Source organism: Schistocerca gregaria, chromosome 6, assembly GCF_023897955.1.
Source record: "Schistocerca gregaria isolate iqSchGreg1 chromosome 6, iqSchGreg1.2, whole genome shotgun sequence".
In the NCBI taxonomy this organism is placed as follows: domain Eukaryota; kingdom Metazoa; phylum Arthropoda; class Insecta; order Orthoptera; family Acrididae; genus Schistocerca; species Schistocerca gregaria.
The window spans coordinates 364360901-364384849 of NC_064925.1; the positions used below are offsets into that span (position 1 = coordinate 364360901).

At 43.9% G+C, this 23949-nt stretch overlaps 1 protein-coding gene across 1 annotated transcript in view; it reads right to left on the reverse strand.

Annotated features, from left to right (window-relative positions):
- LOC126278156 (uncharacterized) overlaps nucleotides 1–23949 on the reverse strand; it is a 157630-nt gene that overhangs the window by 50409 nt on the left and 83272 nt on the right. The window contains exons 2-4 of the mRNA XM_049978057.1: nucleotides 7666–7711; nucleotides 7099–7180; nucleotides 5617–5712 (exon numbers count right to left, since the gene is read on the reverse strand). Of these exons, the coding sequence (XP_049834014.1) occupies nucleotides 5617–5712; nucleotides 7099–7180; nucleotides 7666–7711 (224 nt within the window). The remainder of the gene's footprint in view (nucleotides 1–5616; nucleotides 5713–7098; nucleotides 7181–7665; nucleotides 7712–23949) is intronic.

The following is a 23949-nucleotide window of genomic DNA, read 5'->3' on the forward strand; positions in this document are numbered from 1 at the left end:
AATTTATGTCAGTTATTAAGGTATGCGGTACCTTGGAGATGAAGGAAAAGTGAAGCTTCTCAGTCAATGCACTCAGAAGAGATGGCCATTTATGTGACATATTTTGATAAGGGCAAACTCACTCAAAAAAACCTATAGAGTACTTTTCGTTGGTCTATGATCATGAAATTTCCCAAGAAGAAATGTTCCATGTTGCAAACAAACCTAAAAATCCTAAAACTGTTAACTCCGTAAATGTATCACACAAAAAAAGTTTTGTCATTTGTTATTAGGCGGTCTGTCTGTCCGTCGGTCTGTTGAGATCCCTTTTTTACGGGAACGGTTAGACGTATCAAGTTGACATTTATGTCACACACTAAGGTGTATGATACTTTTGTGGTATAACAAACATTGGCTTCTATGCCTTTGCAGTCAAAAGATAGGCCATTTATGTCATTTATTTGGATGAAAACTCACTCATTAAAACCTAAAGGGCACTTCCTCTTGCCGTACAATCGCTAAAATTGACAAGAAGAAAGGTTTCGCAGTACAAGTAAAGAAAAAGGAGCAGAAAATTGTTAATATGTAATTATGTCACACGAAAAACATATTTTTTCTGCCATTTCTTATCTAACTTAAACTTGGTTTTAAAAAAATCAAAATCCAGTGAAGCTGTCTTGATCGAAACGGATGTTTATTTTGGTTAGCAACCGGTTTATGTCTATAATTTAGACAATCTTCAGGCCTTGGGCACTATGATGGCGGCTGGTGGCGGTTGGCGGAGTAAGGTCCATAAGAACATGGACGTAAAACCAAAATAAACATTAGTTGGTATCAAGACTGTTAATGTGAAGTTTAATATTTTACACTAATCGCTGTTCTCTCTGCATCTAAGGAACGCTTTCTAAAATTTGAAATTAAATCATTCTTGAAAGCCTTGGAAACACTGGGACGAATATCCTGCCAGTAACAATGTCGATAACAGGCAAAAGTCATAGAGATCCTCTATTCCCGGAATGGATGAACTGTCTGTATACGTGATTAAATTTTTACGGAACCCGCAGTGTGCGAGTCCCGCTCGCACCTGGCAAACGTGTTTGTTCTTCTTCATAATTAGGAGGTAAAGTATTCGAGTGCTGATATGGGACTGGAGAATGTTTTGTATGTAAAATTATACAGAGTGTAACTTCCTGGCAGATTAAAACTGTGCAGGAGGAATGCCCCGAAAGGCGAGGTTTGGGTTTCCAGTCTCCATGAGGCACATATTTTTAAGCTGCCGGGAAGTTTCAAACATCCAACAACCCGCTGTGGAGTGAAAGTTTCCTACTGATAAATGGGATGCGAGGGCGGTAAATGACTGATGTATAGGCAGCATGTTCTCGGAGAGTGGTTAGAATTTGCTACTAGGCAGGAAGATTTGAGTTCGAGCCTTCATGTGGGATTTAGGAGTATAGAGTCGGTTCCATTTGATTCAATGGGTAGGCCTCAGTGCTGAAGTGATTATTTAATGACCTTTGGAGGTCATTAGGATACAGAAAGGAAGTGGAGATCAGAGAAAAATCGGACGTGACAGGAACCTGGGTTTCTCGAGGATGTGGAGGATGATAGGGTTTCCAGGCATAGGTTTGCAGGAGATGAGGGATAATGAAAGAAAATCTAGATATTCTGCCTGAAAAACAATGTGAAGCCTCGAGAAGAGGAGGAGGAAACAAAATAGAACTTCGCGGTTGGGATGGTATGATATCTCAATGATTACAAAATTCTGTCAAACCTTCAAAGAACTACGTAGTGTGAGTCCATTTATCTGCATGACGGTGCACCCCTCTTACCTGGATTCGTACACTGATTCGGTTGGGAACAGTGCCACAAAATCGCTGTGTCCTCTCCTGAAGCAAGCTGGCCCACAACCTTTGTAACTGATCTTTGACATCTCAGTACTGACACTGGGACGAACTTGACGTCTGAAGTGGTCCCACACATGTTCTATCGGGGACATATGTGGCAATCTTGCTGCCCACAGCAGTACCTCAGCATCACGCAGACTGTTCATAGCGTCACGAGCCATGTGTAAATGAGCATTCTGCAATTGGAAAATGGGATCATGATACTGTCATATGACAGGTAACACAATGAGGACATGCACTACCAGCCGTGACCTGAAGTCGGAACAATAGTCACCACAACATAGGTGGCTGCATTCGTAGCAGTGCTGTGATCGGGAAACGAGGACTGTTGTTGAACTGCACTGACACGCCCGTAATTTTGTCCGGCTAATAGTAGCCTAAGACCAATGGTGCGGGATGACAAATTATTGCATGGAGTCCATCACTTGTTCTCGGAGGGCCAGCGCGGATGTGAAGGGGGTTACGATGTGCTTGGTAACAATAGTGCGGTCCTCCCCTGTGGTGGTCAGACACGGTCGATTGGAACCTTGAGGCTGAGCATGCATGCTCTCATGCCGCCATGTATTCCAACACTGTATGTCACTCCAGAATGCCTCAAAAATCTGGATACTGGACCGTTCGAACAACAGGCCAAATGGAGACCTACGATGAGGCTCCTTCCGAACTCTGTCACGTGCTGTTAGGCGCTGACTCACGCGAGCAAGTGGCATGTCCGTGTCCTTCACAATGATCGCTCTACATCTGAAGCTTCTGGTGCCCCTTGTATAACTTATTAGACCTCGTACGCACACTAAACACGAACAGCACTAAAGCACTCTGGTGGCCGTTCAACCTGTCACAGAGAGCTGCAACTTTAATCATTTACATACCCGCCACTGGTGCGTACGTACACTAAGTTCCATTCACGTCTGTCCGAATCTTCTGTGTGGTTCACTTTTTTTGCCTGGTAGTGTATACGAGCAAATGAGAGAGAGTAAGCATGGATAGCACTCATAGTATCATGTGAAAATGGAATGAAAACTATAAAAAGGTCACCCTCCTATCTATCGACGACGTACGAAATGTGGTAAACGTCAAAGGTGCTAGTAATTTGTATGGCTGGTTGATTGGTTGATTGGTTTGTTGGTTGGTTGAACTAGGGGCGGGGACCAAACAGCGAGATCATCGGTCCCATTGGAGTAGGGAAGGATGGGGAAGGAACTCGTCCGTGCCCTTTCAAAGGAACCGTCGCGGCAAATGCCTGAAGCTATTTAGGAAAATCACGAAAATTCTAAATCAGGATGGCCGAGCGCGGGTTTGAACCGTACCTGCTTTTTTTTAGAAAACAAATGGATAAAACAACAGACGTAAAAAAGTTATTTCTGTATTTTTCTTTTACTCATGCTTCTGTAAACAGTAACATACAACTTCCTGATTTACGACACACTGTTGGAAATATGACAGGTGTTTGGTTACACTATATTTCTTAATTAATTGAAGTCATTCACGTAAACAGGAGCGAGCGTAAAATCTGCTGTGGAGTAGTCGATAAGTACTTTGGAGAGTCTAGCCCATGATTTGCAATATTAAGAGAAGTATGTGGCAGCTAGAAGACTCAAAATGCTTTTCCGAAGTTCGTCATAAGCCATATTACTATCAGATCTGCACTTCTTGATGAAAATATGATTTATAAAATGTTTTTTATCTCTCTCACAACAATCCTAAATGCGACGCATGACTGAATTTTGAACATTATAATGGTACAGGTCAGCTTTGAATTTTGGAAACCAAACTGGAAGGCAGATTTTCAGTTGCTACGCACTTCCGTTTCCTGACCAACTCGTCCACCTGTATTAATCTGCCTTTCTACCGCTAAGCCTGTGGGTACATGGCCACGAATGTACACAATGTGACGAGTTTTAATGTGGAATGTATACGTATGCGGAACATATCCGGGTGTCAACGGATGTATCAAGGCATTCAAATCTGCTGCTACTTCAGCGCCTACATCATAAGTTCCTGCTGAAAGGTGCGTAACTCATCTTCCTCTGTCTCGTTTATCTCACTAACTTTCATCGTCTTCCCCCCCCCCCCCCCCCCCCCCTCTATCAACACGTATCATATTTTCTTCTGACGACACATTTGATGGTACTACGTTCTGGGAAAATGTCAAAACAATTCTGTATTTGATTCTTGTAATGACTCATATACCATCGAATAGAAAATATCCCCGATGATTTCACTGTAGGTTTTAGTTTGCGGCATTATGTTCAATGTAAACATATATGGTTTGTTAATATTTAATGTTCAGCTTTCAACCTAGCATGTACACACAGGCTACCCGAGTGAAATAAATTATACACTGTCCGCATTAATGTGACCACGTCTTAAAAGCCTAAATAAGCACCTTCTGGAGCGTGGACCGCTGAGGAATGTGCAGGAAGAGAGTCAACGAGGTTCTGGAAGGTAGTGATACGGATGTGGAGCTATGCCGTGACCAGCTGTGCAAGGTTTCTCGGTTGAGGATCCATGGCGCAAAGAGCACGATCGAAATGGTCCCATAGATTCTCGGTGGATTTAAACCCGGGAAGTCTGTTCACCATGAGAGTATGGTAAACTCGTCCTGGCGTTCTGCAAAATACACGGGCACACTGCGAGCTCTGTGACACTTTGCATTGACCTGTTGGTAGATGCCTGGTGTCGATGAAAAACACACTGCATGTAATGGTGGATATGGTCCCCAAGGATGGATAAACAGTTACGTTGATCCATTGAGCCTTTCAGGATGACGACATGACGCAGAGAACGCCACGGAAACATTCTCCAGACAACAACGCTCCCTCCTCCGGCCTGGATCTACTGCTTTCAGATGTTTCACGCCATACATGTCGATGGTCATCTGTCCAACCAAGCATGAAGGGCCACCTGTCACCACTCAGTGGTCGTCCAGTTCAGGTACTGGCATGCAAATTCCAGCCTTCATGCGATGAACATCAATGAGCACGGACACATGAAACAGGTGCCTTCTGCAGAGGCCTATATGTAGCAACTTTCCCTCAACAGTCGTTGAGGAATCACTATTAGTATCTCTTTGGTTCATCTGGGAGCTTAGTTGCCCAACAGTTGCAGGTGTGTTCGCCTGTGCACATCTTCGCAACCGTCCTTAACCCATCTCACCTGTGGACCATGGTGTAACACAGTTGCTTCTGTACCGATTTTGAACAGTGCCATTTTATCTTGCACAGTATACTTTAACCATCATGGCATACGAACAGTGTACAAAGTTAGCCATTTGGGAAATGCTTCCATCCTTGGCCCGAATGCCAACGATCATGCCTTTTTTCTACATTATGACAACAACTGCCATGTTTTCCGCGTCCCCTGGCACACTTTGTATACCCTCCACTGCTTGCGCCGCCACCTGCCTTCTATGAGTGGTTACTTTACATTGACGTAGAACGTAGGCCGTGGTCACATGACTGTAACTGGACAATGCATAATATCTTTAGAGACGAATTTCTATTGTGAATTTAGTATGTTGTTGAATCAGCAACTAACTGAGTGAAATTCTAGTGTTGTCTCATGTAATAATACCAAGTGGATTACAGGACTGTCCATAAATTACTTACTTACTGTTTTTGGATACAGAGAAAACTTTTGTTTGACCTGTATTAAGAAAAATCACATAAAGTCAATAAAAGTACGGTAAGTAAAAAATGGGAAAATAACTCAGAGGGGTGCTACGTAATCTTACCTCCTCTTCTTGCAGGATTGGTATATCTTCCTTGCAGCCAATCAATTATCGTCCGAACGGTGAGATCTGTTTGGGCTTGGCGCGACAGTCGACTGCCTGCAAACAAAGAAAATGAAAAGTTGTTCCTGAATCAAAAGCAAGCATTTTCCATAAGACAACGTTAAACAAAACAGATGAACGTCAGAACAAAGTAGTTACGCGTGGTTCCAGTTCACTAAATTCAGTCTTAAACGCATCTACTGTATCTCAGAGCATTTATTTTTCGATAAATCGTGGTGATCTGTGTATCGAATAGGGGTAAGCTCTTCGTGCTATTCACGAGGAGTGGAATGTGTACCAGCACTGTGTTCCACGGTCTCCAACAATTTTACTTGCGTAATTAGCTCTATAGTAGCACACTGCACATGTATTACTCGACCAAGCGAACTGTGGCTGCTTGGAAGAACAGCATTTCGTTTTGCAACCGCTTGACATGCAATACGTCCGAAACATCCCTGATTCTTCTTCTTTTACATTCTTACCATGGAGAAGGACTATAAAAGCTTATAATTGTTATTCTATTAGTATTATAGGTGAACATCGTGCATCAGTTTTCTTTCACAGAACTATACTTCAAAGTGCTGTCTTCAACTCCAAGCACACATTCCTCTTGTTCGAGCTACAAACGGCAGACACATTAGGCATGTGAAAGAACATATATACACCAGTACTTCAGTTCATGCTACGTGTAATCATTGTAAAGTGAAGCATGGTAAGGAGCTCATGCTCCATGATTTCCAGTTCACTTCATGGTCCCCCCAAAAAAATGAGGTGTTTTTATTTTGTTAGATACATTTCCCATTATTCTTAAGATATGATAACTTTCACTCAAAACTATGTAGTGACTATGAAAACTGAATGCAAGATAAGCTACAGAGAGAGTTTTATGCTACGACGAATACCATTAGAATATAGCTTATTTGTAAAAGGGGTTCTCTTGTGATATATTGTCAGGTGCTCCTGAAATGTATGAAAACGATGTGTTTTGACAAAGAAAGTACTCTGAATCTTGAAAATGACAGGAACATTAAATATCTGTTCTGTCCTAAAAAATACCGGCCAAGTAAAGTGCAATAAGAAGTTACTAAAATGTTATATGTGCATCTCTAATGACCTCATTGTCAACGAGAATTTAAACTCTGATATTCCTTCCTTTCTTGTTTCTCCTGCATGATACCTCCTTAAAGACTTTCAAAAACTCTTGGATAAAGGAAACTAGTTGGTTCTCGCCTTCGTCGTTGTATGAAGTACTTTCAGTAATGGGTAAACCTATTGAAAATTATCTGAAAAATGATTGCATGTAATACATGATATACCGTCCTTCATAAGTCTCATTCATAATTCATTTTAACCATGTGAGTGTCTACTATTCAGCGATGCAGTGATTGATTCAACTGTCTAGAATCTATAGGCTATAATATTTGAAGTAAGTGAGGTTCTTACCGTCTCCAGAACTTTGTTTCGATAAATCATTTCGGAAGAAAAGCGCCTGGCCGTCAACCTCATATGAAAATCCGAGGATGAACTGAAACATAAAAATCACATTGAAGACAGAACAGCAAACTCTTCATATTTAATTAACATAATACCATGGGTATGATTAAATGTCAACAATGTGTTCTGTTGAATAATTTACCGGACAGGCTGCATTTGAGTGTCACTTACCGCAGCACGTAGTGTACACGTTCAGTGAAAAGTTGAGCAGTAGGATTTATACATTGAAGGAATTATGTAACTTACGTTAGGCACGTATAGGTGACTGTATCAATCTAAAAAATAATACCAAGAATCTTCGACTCTACGTTACGACGGTACGACTGGAGCGTGAATGGCCAGGATGGGAGGACGGGGGGAGGGGGGATGGGGTGCACCATTTTCACATTTTCTTGTACTACAACAACACACTTCTAAAACCACTGTACTACATTACGAAGGTATACCGTATGACTTTAAAACAGCCCATAAATTTTAATGTCTTAAATATGAATGAATCAGTTATGAGATACGAACCAATAATAAGAGAAGTCCTTGGAGCTTGGTGGTTGGACTACAACACCTGAAATCACAACAACAAAAATTGTATTAGCACACTTTAAGTAGAGCTCCACTAGGGAAGTGAAATACGTTATCAATGAAAAAAATAATGTACAGGTATATATTCTCGTGTTATACAGCATTAATAATAGTTTAGTGAAGAAGCACTTGCTCAATCTGGACAAAGTCAGAGACGTGCCAGTAGTGTAGAAATATCTCAACACATCTCGGGAATGATTCAAAGAAAACTAGTGAAAAAAAACCAGAGTGAGTACCACAGGATTCGGAGCGTGGCGAAGAATTCCACGCACACCATTGTTGGAAAGATGTTAGCAAATGGAAAATAATTTGTAGGCTGACTGTTTGGGGACTGACCAAATGCCTTCGAATCTAGAATCATTGTGCGAAGAGCAGTCGTAGGGAACTCAGTGCGGCCTGTTCATTCATAAAACACACCGATGACTGTTCTGCAGCGTTCTCTAGTAAACACAATAAGTGCTAACAGGTTAACTAACCAGATTTTGTAAATGAACTGAAGAATTTCTAGTTAACAGAACGCATTGCGTTAGTCTTAATCTGAGACCTCCGAAACGAAATTATTATGTGGTTTACCGCAAGCAAATTATATACAGGATGTTCCAAAGTCTGTACATCAAACCTCTGGCGGTGATAATTTGCGTCACGGGGAATCATTTTTGTTAGAGACAAAATATTTGCTGACACTTTCCGCGGACACTAGGCGTCTTTTATAACTGGTATGCACGTGAGAAGCGGCAGAATGTAGGCCTCCGCAGTATGTGTATGCAGTGTGTGTTGCCTATAACGCAGTCATTTGATAATGATGTTTGGTTTGTGGGGCACTTAACTCCGTGGTTATCAGCACCCGTACAAATTCCCAGCCTATACTCAGTTCAATCTTGGCACTTTCAGGAATGATGATGAAATGATGAGGAGAACACAAAAACCAGTCATCTCGGGGCAGGTGAAAATCCCTAACCCCGCCGAGAATCAAAGCCTTGACCCCGTACTCGGGAAGCGAGAACGCGACTGCGAGACCACGAGCTGCGGACCCCAGTCATCTGCTCCGCGTGAAAGGGAATAGGCCGAGTTCATGATTTGCTACTTTATCCGCTTGGGGCACTCATTCACAAGGGTTTCTTGTAAAAAAATCATTGTAAGTTTACGGGGGTAAGTAGTATGCAGATGCAGCACACATGGTTAGTAGATACAGCTACTTTGGCGATATCCCGTCATCTGAGAGCCGGAGAATTCAGTAAGAAAACAGCTAGTGTCACCTAGAAGCTTTGTTGTACATTTCGTCTCTAACAAAAGTTGTTTTCCATGATATGTTCTGTCGTCTCTAAAGGTTGATGTAAAGACTTCGTAACACAACGTATACAGGCCAATAGTAGTTTTGAAAGCAGAGTTGCTAATACTCAGCTGGCTCTTTATGAACATCCTCTGCAGCATCGTTCAGGCTTCGCCTCGTCGGAAAGATACCGCAGCTATCAAAATCTTAAAGTCCGCAATCGCAGTGGAACGGTCAACGATGGCCCCCGCCGATGATCAACATTGGCGGATCTTTTCAAATCGGTACTCTAGTAAGTGCGCTCTATAAGTGCAATCCATCTCATCGCCGCGCGGACAGCAGTCGGTGAAACGTGTATCAGTTTGTTTTCTTCGATCGAATCGGCTGGCGTTCCCTTTGAAATTTTTAAGTTTAGTGCAAGATGAGGATGAGAAAGGTGGCAACCAGGATATGAGTCGGAATCGGTCTACTATTCGCGCAAACCATGTTGGCTCCTGGCTGATGGGAGCAGTCGTAAATGGGAAAGTCCTTTACGGTCGCTTCCATTACCTTCCGCGCCGATTGTCAACTTGGTTTTGGCGAGTAGTACATAGTCTGAAATTTTTACTTCATTGGAGACCATCAGTTTCGAAAAATTAAAACTTTAATAATAATTAGTTTAACGTTACGTGTATGTTCCGTGGCTGTCTCGCCGTCTCAGCTACATGCCTACACTTCAGATGCAACATGTCATGCAAGAAAAACCTGTATCGGAAATTTTAGCTCTACATTACATCGTCAAAAAATTCTGCGTTCTAGTGAGAAATGTTCAAATGGCTTTGAGCACTATGGGATTTAACAGCTATGGTCATCAGTCCCCTAGAACGTTGAACCACTTAAACCTAACTAACCTAAGGACGTCACACAACACCCAGTCATCCTGAGGCAGAGAAAATCCCTGACGCCGCCGGTAATCGAACCCGGGAATCCGGGAGCGGCAAGCGAGAACGCTACCGCATGACCACGAGCTGCGGACGTGAGAAATGTGACGTATGTCAGTTTTAGTACTTAAAATTACTGTAATGGATCTGTGGCTGTGGTAGGTAGGCATTAATTGTCTGCAAATTAGTATTATTGCTTACTGCTGTTTTTATCCCAGTACGGTGGTGATTCTTTTATATCAGGTGGTCTTCAAATGTAGCGTATGTGTTTCCATTCTTCAGTGCTTTAGGTATTGGAAGTCTCTCGTTCTAAAATTTGTATTTATCTTTCAAACATAAATACTGAATAACAGTCACTAAAGTTTAATTGAAGTATGTCTGTTTTGCTAAACTTATTTTAAGTTGTCAGAATGTTTGTAATCTTGCTTTTCAAAGTCATCACGAATCTGCAATACAACATATCCTTCTTCACCTCACACATTCTTAAAACTTCTCTCCTTACTCCAGTGACCGAGGACAGAGTGTACAGTGCCGGCTGCATTCTTTCCGCGATATATGCACTGAGGTGACAAAAATCATTTGATAGTAATACGCAGATAAGCAGACTATTGTAGTATCGCGTACAAGAGATATAAAAGGGCAGTGAATTGGTGGAGCTGCCTTTTGTACTTAGGTGATTCACGTGAAAACATTCCCGTTCCCGACGTGATTATGGGTGCACGACGGAATTAACAGACTTCGAACGCGGAGTGGTAGTTGGAGCTAGATGCATGGAACATTCCATTTCAGAAATCGTTGGGAATTCAGTATGCTGTGATCCGCAGTGCCAAGGGGATGGGACTTCAGAATGCTGTGATCCGCAATGCCAAGAAGATGCCGAGAATACTACATTTCAGACATTACCTCTCACCACGGACAAATCAGTTGCCGACAGCCATTACTCAGTTACCGAGAGCAGCGGCGTTAGCTTAGAGTTGTCAGCGATAACATATAAGCAACACTGCGTGAAATAACCGCAGAGATCAATAAGGACTTTGGACGAACGTATCCGTTAGGACAGTGTGGCCAAATTTGGTGCCAGCCGGTGTGGCCCAGCGGTTCTAGGCTCTTCAGTCTGAAACCGCGCGACCGCTACGGTCGCAGGTTCGAATCCTGCCTCGGGCATGGATGTGTGTGATGTCAAAAATGTTCAAATGTGTGTGAAATCTTATGGGACTTAACTGCTAAGGTCATCAGTCCCTAAGCTTACACACTATTTAACCTAAATTATACTAAGGACAAACACACACACCCATGCCCGAGGGAGGATTCGAACCTGTGCCGGGACTGTGTGATGTCCTTAGGCTAGTTAGGGTTAAGTAGTTCTGAGTTCTAGGGGAGTGATGACCCCAGATGTTAAGTCCCATGATGCTCAGAGCCATTTGAACCATTTTCTTTTTTTTAAATATGGTGTTGATAGGCTGTGGCAGTTGCTGACCAACGCATATGTCTTTGTCAACAGCACGATATCGCCTGCAGCGCCTCTTTTGGGCTCTTTACGACATCGGTTGGACCCTAGATGACTGGAAAACCGTGGCCTAGTCAGATAAATCCCGATATCAGTTGGTAAGAGCTGATGATAGAGTTCGATTGTGGCGCAAGCCCAGATAGCCATCGAACCAAGTTGTCAACAAGGCTCCGTGCACGCTGGCGGTGGCTCCATAATAGTGTGGGCCTTGTTTGCATGGATTTGACTGGGTTCTGTGGTCCAACTGAACCGATCGCTGACTGAATATGGTCATGTTCGGCTGCTTGCAGTCCATTTGCAGCCATTCATGGCCTCCGTGTTCACAAACAACGATGGGATTTTTGTGGATGACAATATGCCATGTCACCGGGGCACAAATGTTCGCGATCAGTTTGAAGAACATGCTGCCCAGATCGCGCAACATGTATCACATCTAACATTTATGGGACATGATCGAGAGGTCATTTCTTGCCCAAAATTCTGCACCGGAAACACTTTCGCAATTATGGCTGCTCTAGAGGCAGTATTTCTGCATGGTGCTTCCAACGACTTGTTGAATCCATGACACATCTAGTTGCTGCACTATTTCGGGCGATATTAGAAGCTATCCTATGACGTTTGTCACCTCAGTGTATAGGGTATAATAGGCTGCTAGCCTCCTCGGTCCATAAAAACCTGACGGAGGATATCGCAATCACTTGGTCGAGCAGTCGACCGATGTTTCGGTTAACCTGTGGCGCGACATCTGAACACTGTAGTCGGTGTCACTATGAACGCAGCCTAAGACGCGCGCCATCCGGGAAGGGTAGGGAGCGGAAAGCAGGGGCCTGCGTGACGGCCCACCCACACAGCTGCTGCCCTGGAGGGGGCGTGGCGAAACCTCGGTCCAGCCGCCAAGTGTCCGCACAAGCCAAGCCAAGCCGCGCAATCTCCTGCCCGCACAATGGGTTCCAATTAAAAGCGACGCAACTTCCTTCTTTCTCCCCGCTGTTGCTGGTGTTCTCACTGCCCGAGCAGGCAAACATTTCATTAACCTGCGCGGAATTGGCTGGAGACCACGTGGTCACGTAACGGTTCCTGGCAAAAGAAGGCAGAAAAAAATGGCGAAAGGACGGTCACGCACCCTTGCACGCCAAGGGAACGACGGGAGACCGCAACCGCCGCTGTGCCGCTGGACTATACCACTTTTCAGGCTGAACATTAATAAAACCGACAAATTGCATGGACGGATTCCTGGACGGAAGCGGAGGAGCAAAGGTTCTATGAACATGTGTCCGGAAATGGACGGTGTGGGTGCAACGACAGTAAATCGTCCCGAAACAGACCTGCACGTCACAACAGATGTTCGAAGTTGCCTCCCTGGGATTTCAAATGATACGGATTGAGCGTTTGTCATGCAAGTCGCGGAGTGGTAGTTGGAGCTAGATGCATGGAACATTCCATTTCGTAAATCGTTGGGAATTCAGTATGCTGTGATCCGCATGCCAAGAGTATGCCGAGAATACTAAATGACATTACTCAGCCATCATTTAGCGCCCGAGAGCAGCGGCGTTTGTATAGAGCTGTCAGTGACAACGGATAAGCAGCACTGCGTGAAATCATCAATCAAAAATGGTTCAAATGGCTCGGAGCACTAAGTCATCAGTCCCCTAGAACTTAGAACTACTTAAACCTAACTAACCTAAGGACATCACACACATCTATGCCCGAGGCAGGATTCGAACCTGCGACTGCCGGATCACTTGCCTGGAGCTTCTACTCGGATTCGTCCCAACATTCTGTAGAATACTATCCACCAAATCTGGTGTACTCACAATCCGTCTGTTTGAGAGGACTCATGGTCACATAGACGCTCAAAAAGGGCCTGAAATGTTGTGTGATGTGGTTGGTGTCTGTGAAGGTACTTGTTTCGGTATAGCCGTGTTATCTCTCGACCGTTTCCATCTGATTGGCCTACACAAACACCACCTCAGCTTGTTCCCGACATGAATAATGGACGATTCAGCTGCTTACAGTACACAGTGTCAATCACACCGCCAGCAACACTCAAGGAACACACGGAACGTGGTCAAAGAAACTGTCATTCGTCAGCGCCATCTGTCGTGGCAACGATACATTTCCGGACATACGTTCATAGGACTCTTCCTTCTCCACATCCAATTAGAAAACCGCCCCTTCAGTCGGTCGGTTTCAATAACGATCAGCCTGTATGCAAGCTGTAGTCATTCTGTTTTAATTATCACCTCGAAAAACTCGATCTGCGACCTTGAAACTTGCAGATGATGGTAGTCCTATTCGACAAATCCGATCTTCAACGCGACTTTTTTTCCCGTCGGATAACTAGGCAGAGGCCACGGCAGTAGTAGTCTACATTTTTGCTGTTGAGGAAACGTTTACCCACAAAAATCACCTCGTCATCATTCTGGAAATGCCTGCCATAACACAATCTCATAGCCCAAAGAAGCAGCATGGATAAGTGAAATTGCGTAGAATGAGCTGGGTCGTTGTCGAGCAGCAAAAATACCGTTTGACAGCTTCCCGCGCCGCCTATTCTACATCTACATCTACATCTACATCTACATGATTACTCTGCAATTCACATTTAAGTGCTTGGCAGAGGGTTCATCGAACCACAATCATACAATCTCCCTACCATTCCACTCCCGAAGAGCGCGCGGGAAAAACGAACACCTAAACCTTTCTGTTCGAGCTCTGCTTTCTCTTATTATATTTTGATGATAATTCCTACCTATGTAGATTGGGCTCAAAAAAATATTTTCGCATTCGGAAGAGAAAGTTGGTGACTGAAATTTCGTAAATAGACCTCGCCGCGACGAAAAACGTCTTTGTTTTAGTGGCTTCCATCCCAACTCGCGCATCATATCTGCCACACTCTCTTCCCTATTACGTGATAATACAAAACGAGCTGCCCTTTTCTGCACCCTTTCGATGTCCTCCGTCAATCCCACCTGGTAAGGATCCCACACCGCGCAGCAATATTCTAACAGAGGACGAACGAGTGTAGTGTAAGCTGTCTCTTTAGTGGACTTGTTGCATCTTCTAAGTGTTCTGCCAATGAAACGCAACCTTTGGTTCGCCTTCCCCGCAATATTATCTAAGTGGTCTTTCCTCTCCTTGACTGCCTCCACTAACTCCGTCACGATCCTTCGTTAGTAAGCTCTTGTGGCGGTTTGGCGGTACACAATCTTCATCTCCATCTACAGCACACTAAGCAAGCCACTTAATGGTGTGTGACGAAGGGTAATTCTGATACCGCTAACTGATCGTACCTACCCTATTCCACTGGCGAATGGCACTCTGGAAGAATGATTGTCGGTAAACTTCTGTATTGCTCTAATTTCTCTTTGTGATCATTACGCGAGATGTTTGGACTGTTCGGAAATACCAGTGGATAACATCGAGGACTTGTAGAGAGGACTGGGAAAGTACTATTTTGAACTGAAAACCATCTCCGTCAACATATCGTTTCCGTTAACATATTGTTAAAGCGACCACTTCTGTCAAGTAATTTATTAGCGTCACCCATTACATCACTTGTTTTACCGTTCAAGTCCTTAATAACCAAAGAAACAAAAAGGAAACATGATACAGTAAGTCGTCTTCCAATTCGGGTATGCGGTTCTCCTTGGAGCACCACAGTCACGCCTGCTGACGGCGAAGGTGCATCTTTCTCGAAGTCGTTGCGTAATTGTGGCGAAAACGGCAGGCTACGAAATCAGACATTGAGGATAACGATCTTGATAAAGGTGACGAGCAGCTCTTCCACTACCTTGAGCTTCGGTATGCAGGGGGATCATGTCGGTGTGTTCCGAAAACGTGTACATAACTGTGTTTCTCTAACACTCACATACATACACACACACACACACACACACACACACACACACACACACACACACACACACACACACACACACACACACTTGGATGGTGCTCGAACCAGGTCAGAGAGGTAGGATGGACGTCAAATGACATCAGCCGATCCGACGTAAGCACCCTCCACCATGACTATCTTGTTGCATACCCACTTAACAAAGCTGTTTTCAAACGGCTATAGCACGGAAAGGGTACGTTTCCTCTGCAAGTCCTACAAGTTTTTAAAGGGAGTTTCCGAACAAGTGGGAGGAAATAATATGTTGTTCGACTCTTGCAGGAAAGCGTTCTTTCGAAATTCCTCCGTGACGCGCAGTGCCTCTGTTATAACGTCTGTCACTGGAGTTTGTTGAGCAGCTCTGTATCACTCTCGGAACAACTGAACGATCCCATGACGAAACGTCAAGCTCTTCGTTTGGTTTTCTCTATGTCTTCAATCAGCCTAATCTGGCCGCTTCGTCTTTAGTCGTTCAGACTGCTTTGGCAATGGAAGTGGACGCTCCACCTAACCTCTGCATCGTGTGATGCAGCGCTTTTACCACTAACTTGTCATGGAGCTACTGCCGGTGCGAGAATATTTTTCCATTCAAGCGACTTATCATTTGGCACCCTTCACCTCCACTTCTCCCCCTTTCCCCTTGTACACTTTCACTCCTTTGGAGAAGGAGATTAGTGTTGAAAGTGCCGTCGACAACCAGGTCAGTAGAGACGTAGCACCAGCTCGGATTAAGGAAGGGTGGAGAAGTGATGTGGCAGTCTCCTTTCGGAGGAACCACCCCTCCATATACCTTGAGTGATTAGAGAAATCACGGCAAACGTAAATCAAAATGGCCGGATGCGGGTTTGATCTGTAGACCTCCCGAATGCGAGTCCATTGTGCTAATCACTGCTCTACCCCGTTCGGTCTACTAATTTATTGTGCTGCGCACTGATTGCAAATCTTGCACTTGGGCGCCCCGCTCAGCTTCGATCTCCAAGCAGGTGCTACTAATTTTGATATGTCCAGTACAGAAATCTTACAGTTGGGACGCGTCTGGCGACTCTGTCAGCTTCTCACCCCAGGTGGCAGCTTGTGTCGCTTGTACCTCGAAACCGGCCATGCAGACATACGATGGACTATTGTTAGGCCAAATTTCCACTAACTCAACTCGCCATGGATTTTCACTATCAGCTGCACGGACATTTAAAACAATTTTAAAGTACCGTCCATTTTTCAGAATTTCTTGTACATATTTTTCAAACACACTAAACATCACCAGAACATACCACGAAGGCCCAACGGTACCGACCGGCCGGCGCGTCACCCTCAGTCCACAGGCATCACTAGATGCAGATATGGAGGGGCCTGATGTCAGCACACCGCTCTCCCAGCTGTATGTCAGGTTACGAGACCGTAGCAGCTACTTCTCAATCAAGTATCTCCTCAGTTTGCCTCTCAATGACTGTGTGCACTCCACTTGCCAGAGCAATTGGCAGACCGCATATTCATTCATCCAAGTGCTCGCCCAGTACAACAGCGCTTAACTTCGGTGATCTGACGGCAACGGGTGATACCACTGCAGCAAGACCGTTCGCATATATTTTTTACACTATGACTAATTTCGATGTCCCTGGATCATCTTCAGATATATGCAGCTGGGTCATGTCTGTATCAGAACCCCACGTCAGAGTACTGTATTCCGATATGTGGCTCCGATTCAGTCACGACGGGGTATGATGCAACTACATAGAACTAAAGATGATCAATGGAGATCCAAACTACTCGTAATGTAATAAACATGTACATCAGAGACTGAAAAATAAACGTTAAATTAAAATTATTCTAAATCATAATGGATTTTTGGAACTTTTGCCTCTAAATTCAGAAAACGAATACCGCTAGATATTCCACTTCTTCAGGTCGACTAGAGGCCACTTTCTTTAGGTGTATCTTGTGGTCTACAGTTCGTTGTTTGTGCCCAAATGTTGTCTCCATTGCTGGCGGTTCATGTCAACAGAGATGAATATCACAGGGAACCATGCCCGTCCTGTATGGTAGGTGATCAAACACTTCCCATCGAAAATGCTCCAGGGGTGTCCTCATTGTTGCCAATAATTGGCATGGTGAAGTAAATGCATGACAGGTACGTTATGTGGGGTTGCATGAAATCAGGCGAAACCTCTTAGCGGGCACCCATACTTGGGGTGAGGCACTGTTATTCCAGGAATCTTTACATGCTCCTGTGTCGCTGAGAACTGAAAAGAGCTACGTGAGGCAATCGGCAGGCATACCAGAAACACTGCCCAACACATCTGTACAGAGCTTTAGAGGATTTTCATGTAGTTTCCATTTCACGACCATTGGGCCTTAACTGCTAAGGTCATCAGTCCCTAAACTTACACACTACTTAATCTAAATTATCCTAAGGACAAACACACACACCCATGCCCGAGGGAGGGCTCGAACCTCTGCCGGGACCAGCCGCACAGTCCATGACTGCAGCGCCCATAGACCGCTCGGCTAAACCCGCGCGGCAGGACTTAATCAAAAATTTTACATTTCTAATACATTTGTTCTACCTAGGACAATACTTCGCACTGGAGTCACTGATAACTCGCATCTACACATTCACATTCATCTGGCAAACAGCTCTTTGTTGTCCTACGTTTAAAAGAAAGTTCTTACATCTCTTATCGTATACTTTTAGAGGGTGAATTTTCGTCACTAATTATGATACACCTCGTAGCGTCCATGGCGTCGCCTTCAGCATGGTACCTCAGGCGGCCGCTTGTATTGCTTAGACCTTAGGTCGGCGCTGTTTTTGCGAATCACTGTTGATAAAGTTTAGAGAATCGGAATGTGCGACAAACTGTACAACGATCCTACCAGTACCAGCATACATCTCGCTAAGAACTTTGAAGGGCAAGTAAGATAAAATTAGGGCTCCTACGGAAGCATGTAGACGGTTGTTTTTCCCTCGCTCCATTTTCGAGTGGGACAGAAAAGAGAGTCACCAGCAGCGGTACAAGGCATCCACTGCCATGACCGTATGGTGATTTGCCGAGTATTTATGGAGGGGAAGATGTGATTATAGATGTAGGGCGGAATAGGGTGGAGGAGGAGAAGAAAAAGGTAGAGGGTTGGGCAGACCTCACTCCATTGGTTTCTAACAGCTACAGCATACATTTATTAGTCTATATTCCACTGATTTAAATTCTGGACAAAATTTATATTCCTGGTATCAAACAGTAGTTCCTTAGCTAATTGTATATTCTAAGACTGGATGAGAAAGAATCGGTAGAAAGCACGAGGTATTCGACTTCAACTCCTGACCAAGCTCTCATATGTAAATCCCATCTCATTAGGTGCCACTAACTTTTCAATCTCTTCACTTTTTCTTTTGGATGGAATTCATGTCTCTTCACTAAATATATTTTTAAAATTCTGTAGATGTGCATTGCTTTCTTTTCGGGTATTGTGATCTACATCTACATCTACATCCATACTCCGCAAGCCACCTGACGGTGTGTGGCGGAGGGTACCCTGAGTACCTCTATCGGTTCTCCCTTCTATTCCAGTCTCGTATTGTACGTGGAAAGAAGGATTGTCGGTATGCTTCTGTGTGGGCTCTAATCTCTCTGATTTTATCCTCATGGTCTCTTCGCGAGATATACGTAGGAGGGAGCAATATACTGCTTGACTCTTCGGTGAAGGTATGTTCTCGAAACTTTAACAAAAGCCCGTACCGAGCTACTGAGCGTCTCTCCTGCAGAGTCTTCCACTGGAGTTTATCTATCATCTCCGTAACGCTTTCGCAATTACTAAATGATCCTGTAACGAAGCGCGCTGCTCTCCGTTGGATCTTCTCTATCTCTTCTATCAACCCTACCTGGTGCGGATCCTACACTGCTGAGCAGTATTCAAGCATTGGGCGAACAAGCGTACTGTAACCTACTTCCTTTGTTGTCGGATTGCATTTCCTTAAGATTCTTCCAATGAATCTCAGTCTGGCATCTGCTTTACCGACGATCAACTTTATATGATCATTCCATTTTAAATCACTCCTAATGAGTACTCCCAGATAATTTATGGAATTAACTACTTCCAGTTGCTGATCTGCTATTTTGTAGCTAAATGATATGGGACCTATCTTTCTATGTATTCGCATCACATTACACTTGTCTACATTGAGATTCAATTGCCATTCCGTGCACCATGCGTCAATTCGCTGCAGATCCTCCTGCATTTCAGTACAATTTTCCATTGTTGCAACCTCTCGATACACCACAGCATCATCTGCAAAAAGCCTCAGTGAACTTCCGATGTCATCCACCAGGTCATTTATGTATATTGTGAATAGCAACGGTCCTATGACACTCCCCTGCGGCACACCTGAAATCACTCTTACTTCGGAAGACTTCTCTCCATTGAGAATGACATGCTGCGTTCTGTTATCTAGGAACTCCTCAATCCAATCACACAATTGATCTGATAGTCCGTATGCTCTTACTTTGTTCATTAAACGACTGTGGGGAACTGTGTCAAACGCCTTGCGGAAGTCAAGAAACACGGCATCTACCTGTGAACCCGTGTCTAAGGCCCTCTGAGTATCGTGGACGAATAGCGAGAGCTGGGTTTCACACGACCGTCTTTTTCGAAACCCATGCTGATTCCTACAGAGTAGATTTCTAGTCTCTAGAAAAGACATTATACTCGAACATAATACGTGTTCCAAAATTCTACAACTGATCGACGTTAGAGATATAGGTCTATAGTTCTGCACATCTGTTTGACGTCCCTTCTTGAAAACGGGGATGACCTGTGCCCTTTTCCAATCCTTTGGAACGCTTCGCTCTTCTAGAGACCTACGGTACACCGCTGCAAGAAGGGGGGCAAGTTCCTTCGCGTACTCTGTGTAAAATCGAACTGGTATTCCATCAGGACCAGCGGCCTTTCCTCTTTTGAGCGATTTTAATTGTTTCTCTATCCCTCTGTCGTCTATTTCGATATCTACCATTTTGTCAACTGTGCGACAATCTAGAGAAGGAACTACAGTGCAGTCTTCCTGCAACTCCACTGCGCAGTTGGCAAGGATAGTAAAAGGTGGACTTGTAGATACCACAACATAAAGTCTTTGCTAATTTTATTCTGTGTATTGAGCTCGACAGTAAGTATGTCTCGTTGACAGACGTGTGAACAATATAAGCAGATGTCAGCATTTGAGAGAAAGTGAAACTGTGGTCGTTTACGAACTGTGTGTAAGATGAACGTCGTTTAGCATTTACGAGAACTTAGATTATTTTAGAGATGTAATGGCTGACCCCAAACATGATGGTGCGTCAGTGTACCACGTGCGAAACTCTGCAACTACTCCAACAGCCAAGATAGGCAGGTAGCATAAACAGCAGGAGCGTTACAAATGGCAGAGACAGATTGTCGTCCTGCAAATTGACAAGACCTAATACACTCTTAAGAAAGAAAAAACGATGAACCACCAAGAAAATACGCAAACTGGTCGCAAAGGGATATTCGTACAGGTATTGGCTGAAAAAGGCAAAACTGTAAACTTTGGCGTTCGATGATGAATGTATGGGGCTACATTGCAACTCCACTGCGCAGTTGGCAAGGATAGTAAAAGGTGGACTTGTAGATACCACAACATAAAGTCTTTGCTAATTTTATTCTGTGTATTGAGCTCGACAGTAAGTATGTCTCGTTGACAGACGTGTGAACAATATAAGCAGATGTCAGCATTTGAGAGAGAACGTGTAGCTGCGCTAGAAGAAGCCGGTTGGAGTAATAGGAAAACCGCTCGACATCTGAATAGAAGCGATGTCACCATTCGCCGATGTTGGCAGGAATGGTGAACCAAGGCTGAATAGAGCGACAAGAAAGAAGTGGTCGACCTAGAGAGACGACAGAACATGAGAATTAAGCAATCGTTACACTCAGGGCCTTACATTCATCATTGTCAGCGTTCCGAGGTGCAGCTGGTGTTTCAGTGACAACAGGGACCATTAATAGGCGGCTCACAGAAAAAGGACCGAGCTCACGGCGTCCCTTGTCCGACTACCATTGACTTCTGTACACTAGAAATCCAATTTTCAGTAGTATCGGGCACATTCTGCCTGTAATCTCGTTGACTGGAGCAGAATTATTTTCAGTAATGAGTCTCGCATCAAGTCGGGCACCGATGACCAGTGACGACGTGTCTGGAAACGCCCGGATAGTGGTTGACTACAATCTGACTGTCACCCCGCCCTCTCCCCCCCCCCCCCCCCCCCATACGCTGGACCCTATTGGTTGCCATCAGTGGTACACTTACAGCACAACAGCACATCGACGATATTCTATTCCCCGTTTTGTTGCCCTTCATGTCAAGCCATCGTAGACTTACATTTCAGCAAGATAATGCCCGCCGGGACAGGACGAGAGCTTCTGCTGCATGTTTTCGTGCTTGCCAAATCCTACCTTGGCCAGCAAGGTCACCAAACCTCTCCCCAACTGAGCATTATTGACAGGGCCGTCCAACCAGCTCGCGATTTTGACAATATAATGTGCCAGTTGGTCAGAATTTAGCTCCATATCCCTCAAGAGGACATCCAATAACCCTAGCAATCAATGATAAGCCGAAGAACTGCTTGCATAGGGCCAGAGGAGGCTCAGCGCTTTATTTACTTTCTCAATTTGTAAAGGTCTTCCTCTTGAATTAATCGTTCAATTTTTCTGAAATTGTAATCCTTTGTTTGTTTCTACATTTATGTCACATCTGCCGATTTCAGTCCCATTCTGATAGCTCGTAAAATGATTATATCAGGACTTAATATTTGATTGCACCGATGGGATGACCTGCGAGAAAGCCGGCTATGTACGTGAGAGATACATACTGTTCCAGTGTGAGCAAAGGTTTTTAATTCTCTCTATCAGTCCTCAGAAATTACGGTTCCTTTTCAGGATTTATGGATAATTTCCATAAAAATACCTTATATTTAAATTATTTACTTGTTGTGAGGTTACAGAGAGATGTTTGTGCAATGTTTTTGTGAGACGAAATGGCCAGAAATATGTGGTACTAGCGAAGGAAATGTTTAACATCATATTGTTGGCGGCTTTACTGTAGACAAAGAGAAACGTTGGATACATCAAAGACAGAGAAAGAAATAGACCATGTTCTTTCAAAGGAATGAAAGTGTCATTCACCCTAATCCATTTAGAGAAACCACTGGAAACCTAAATCTGGATGCCGTAACGGAAGTCGAGCATCGCTCCTACCGAATGCATGTCCCATGTTCAGACACGTTACGATGCCAGTGGCGTGAAGTTATGTTAGAAGATAGCCAGGACTGAATAGCACTGGCAGAGACACAATGACTTTGTAGTGACTTATATTAATTTTAGGTCTTCCAGATTTTGCAGCACCACTGTGTTATCGGGGATCTCAATCATAACACTACCTTTCATGTAGGATATTAAGTAGGGGAATTATGTCAAAAACACACAGATTCTGTACTTATAAGATATGTCTACTAGATTCCCAGGCGTTAACTTGGTTACAAACTGAATAACAAGGGAACGGCTTCTAAAAGAAGTTTGTTATTTTCTTATACATCCGTAGAAACAATGTTTTGCTACTCATTCGTTATTGACTGTAACTCGCATTCTGATGATATATGACAGTAAAACTGCATTGCGATTCACTGAAAGCGAGCAATGTCCCAGAACAAGGTTGTACTAATAGCATTGTCAAACAAAGTAAATAGCTGCCTATTTTCCATCACTACCCTGAATGTCTGATACTTTGCTTAAATGAAAGTTACTTAGCTTAATGAGCTACATTCTAACGATATTCGTCTCAGGCTGAAACTTCCATCATTTTCCTTGTATTCGTTCCCACGGTAACTATCCCCTTTAGGGTGTACAATTTCACATCTAAAGAATAACTATGACGTAGCTAGTAACTTAAATAATCCATAATTTTTGTGGGTCTGTACCGCAAACATTGAAACAGAAAGCGAAGAAGGATACTGAAACTAGATTTTGAAGTTGACCGTTCATCGACGAGGAGGTCACTGGAAACGGAGCACAACCCAAAGAAATGGAATTATCGATGGCCAGACATTCTTTTCACAGTATCACGTAAGGTCTTCTTCCTGTTCTGTTGGTCAGTGGAGCGACCGAGATAGATGGTGCTACCGTAAGTAAGACTCGCATTCGGGAGGACGGTGGTTCAAATCCACATCCGGCCATTCAGATTTAGGTTTCCCGTGATTCCCTTACGAGTACATCGCTCGAGGGAAATGCCGGGATGGTTCCTTAGAAAGAGTCATCCTTCACAAAAATAATATGAGCTTGTGCTTGGCGTCCAATAATCTCGATTTCTACGAGACGTTAAACCCTAGTCTTCCTTCCTTCAGCGCCGAGTACGTGGTCGCTAGCTATCGCTCCTGAGAAGCGCGCGAGTCTTGTCCCGGGACGTTCCACCGCTATTTTAAAAGTGGGGTCATTGCATTGTTCGCTGTATTCTTGTAGAGAAACGTTCAGATATAACGTCCAAGTAAAAAAAATTATTGTTATCGAAAGTCGGCTAGTCTTATTTCTGTGAAGTTAGAAAATATCTCAGCTGCTGTTTATATCAGATTCGTATTACGAA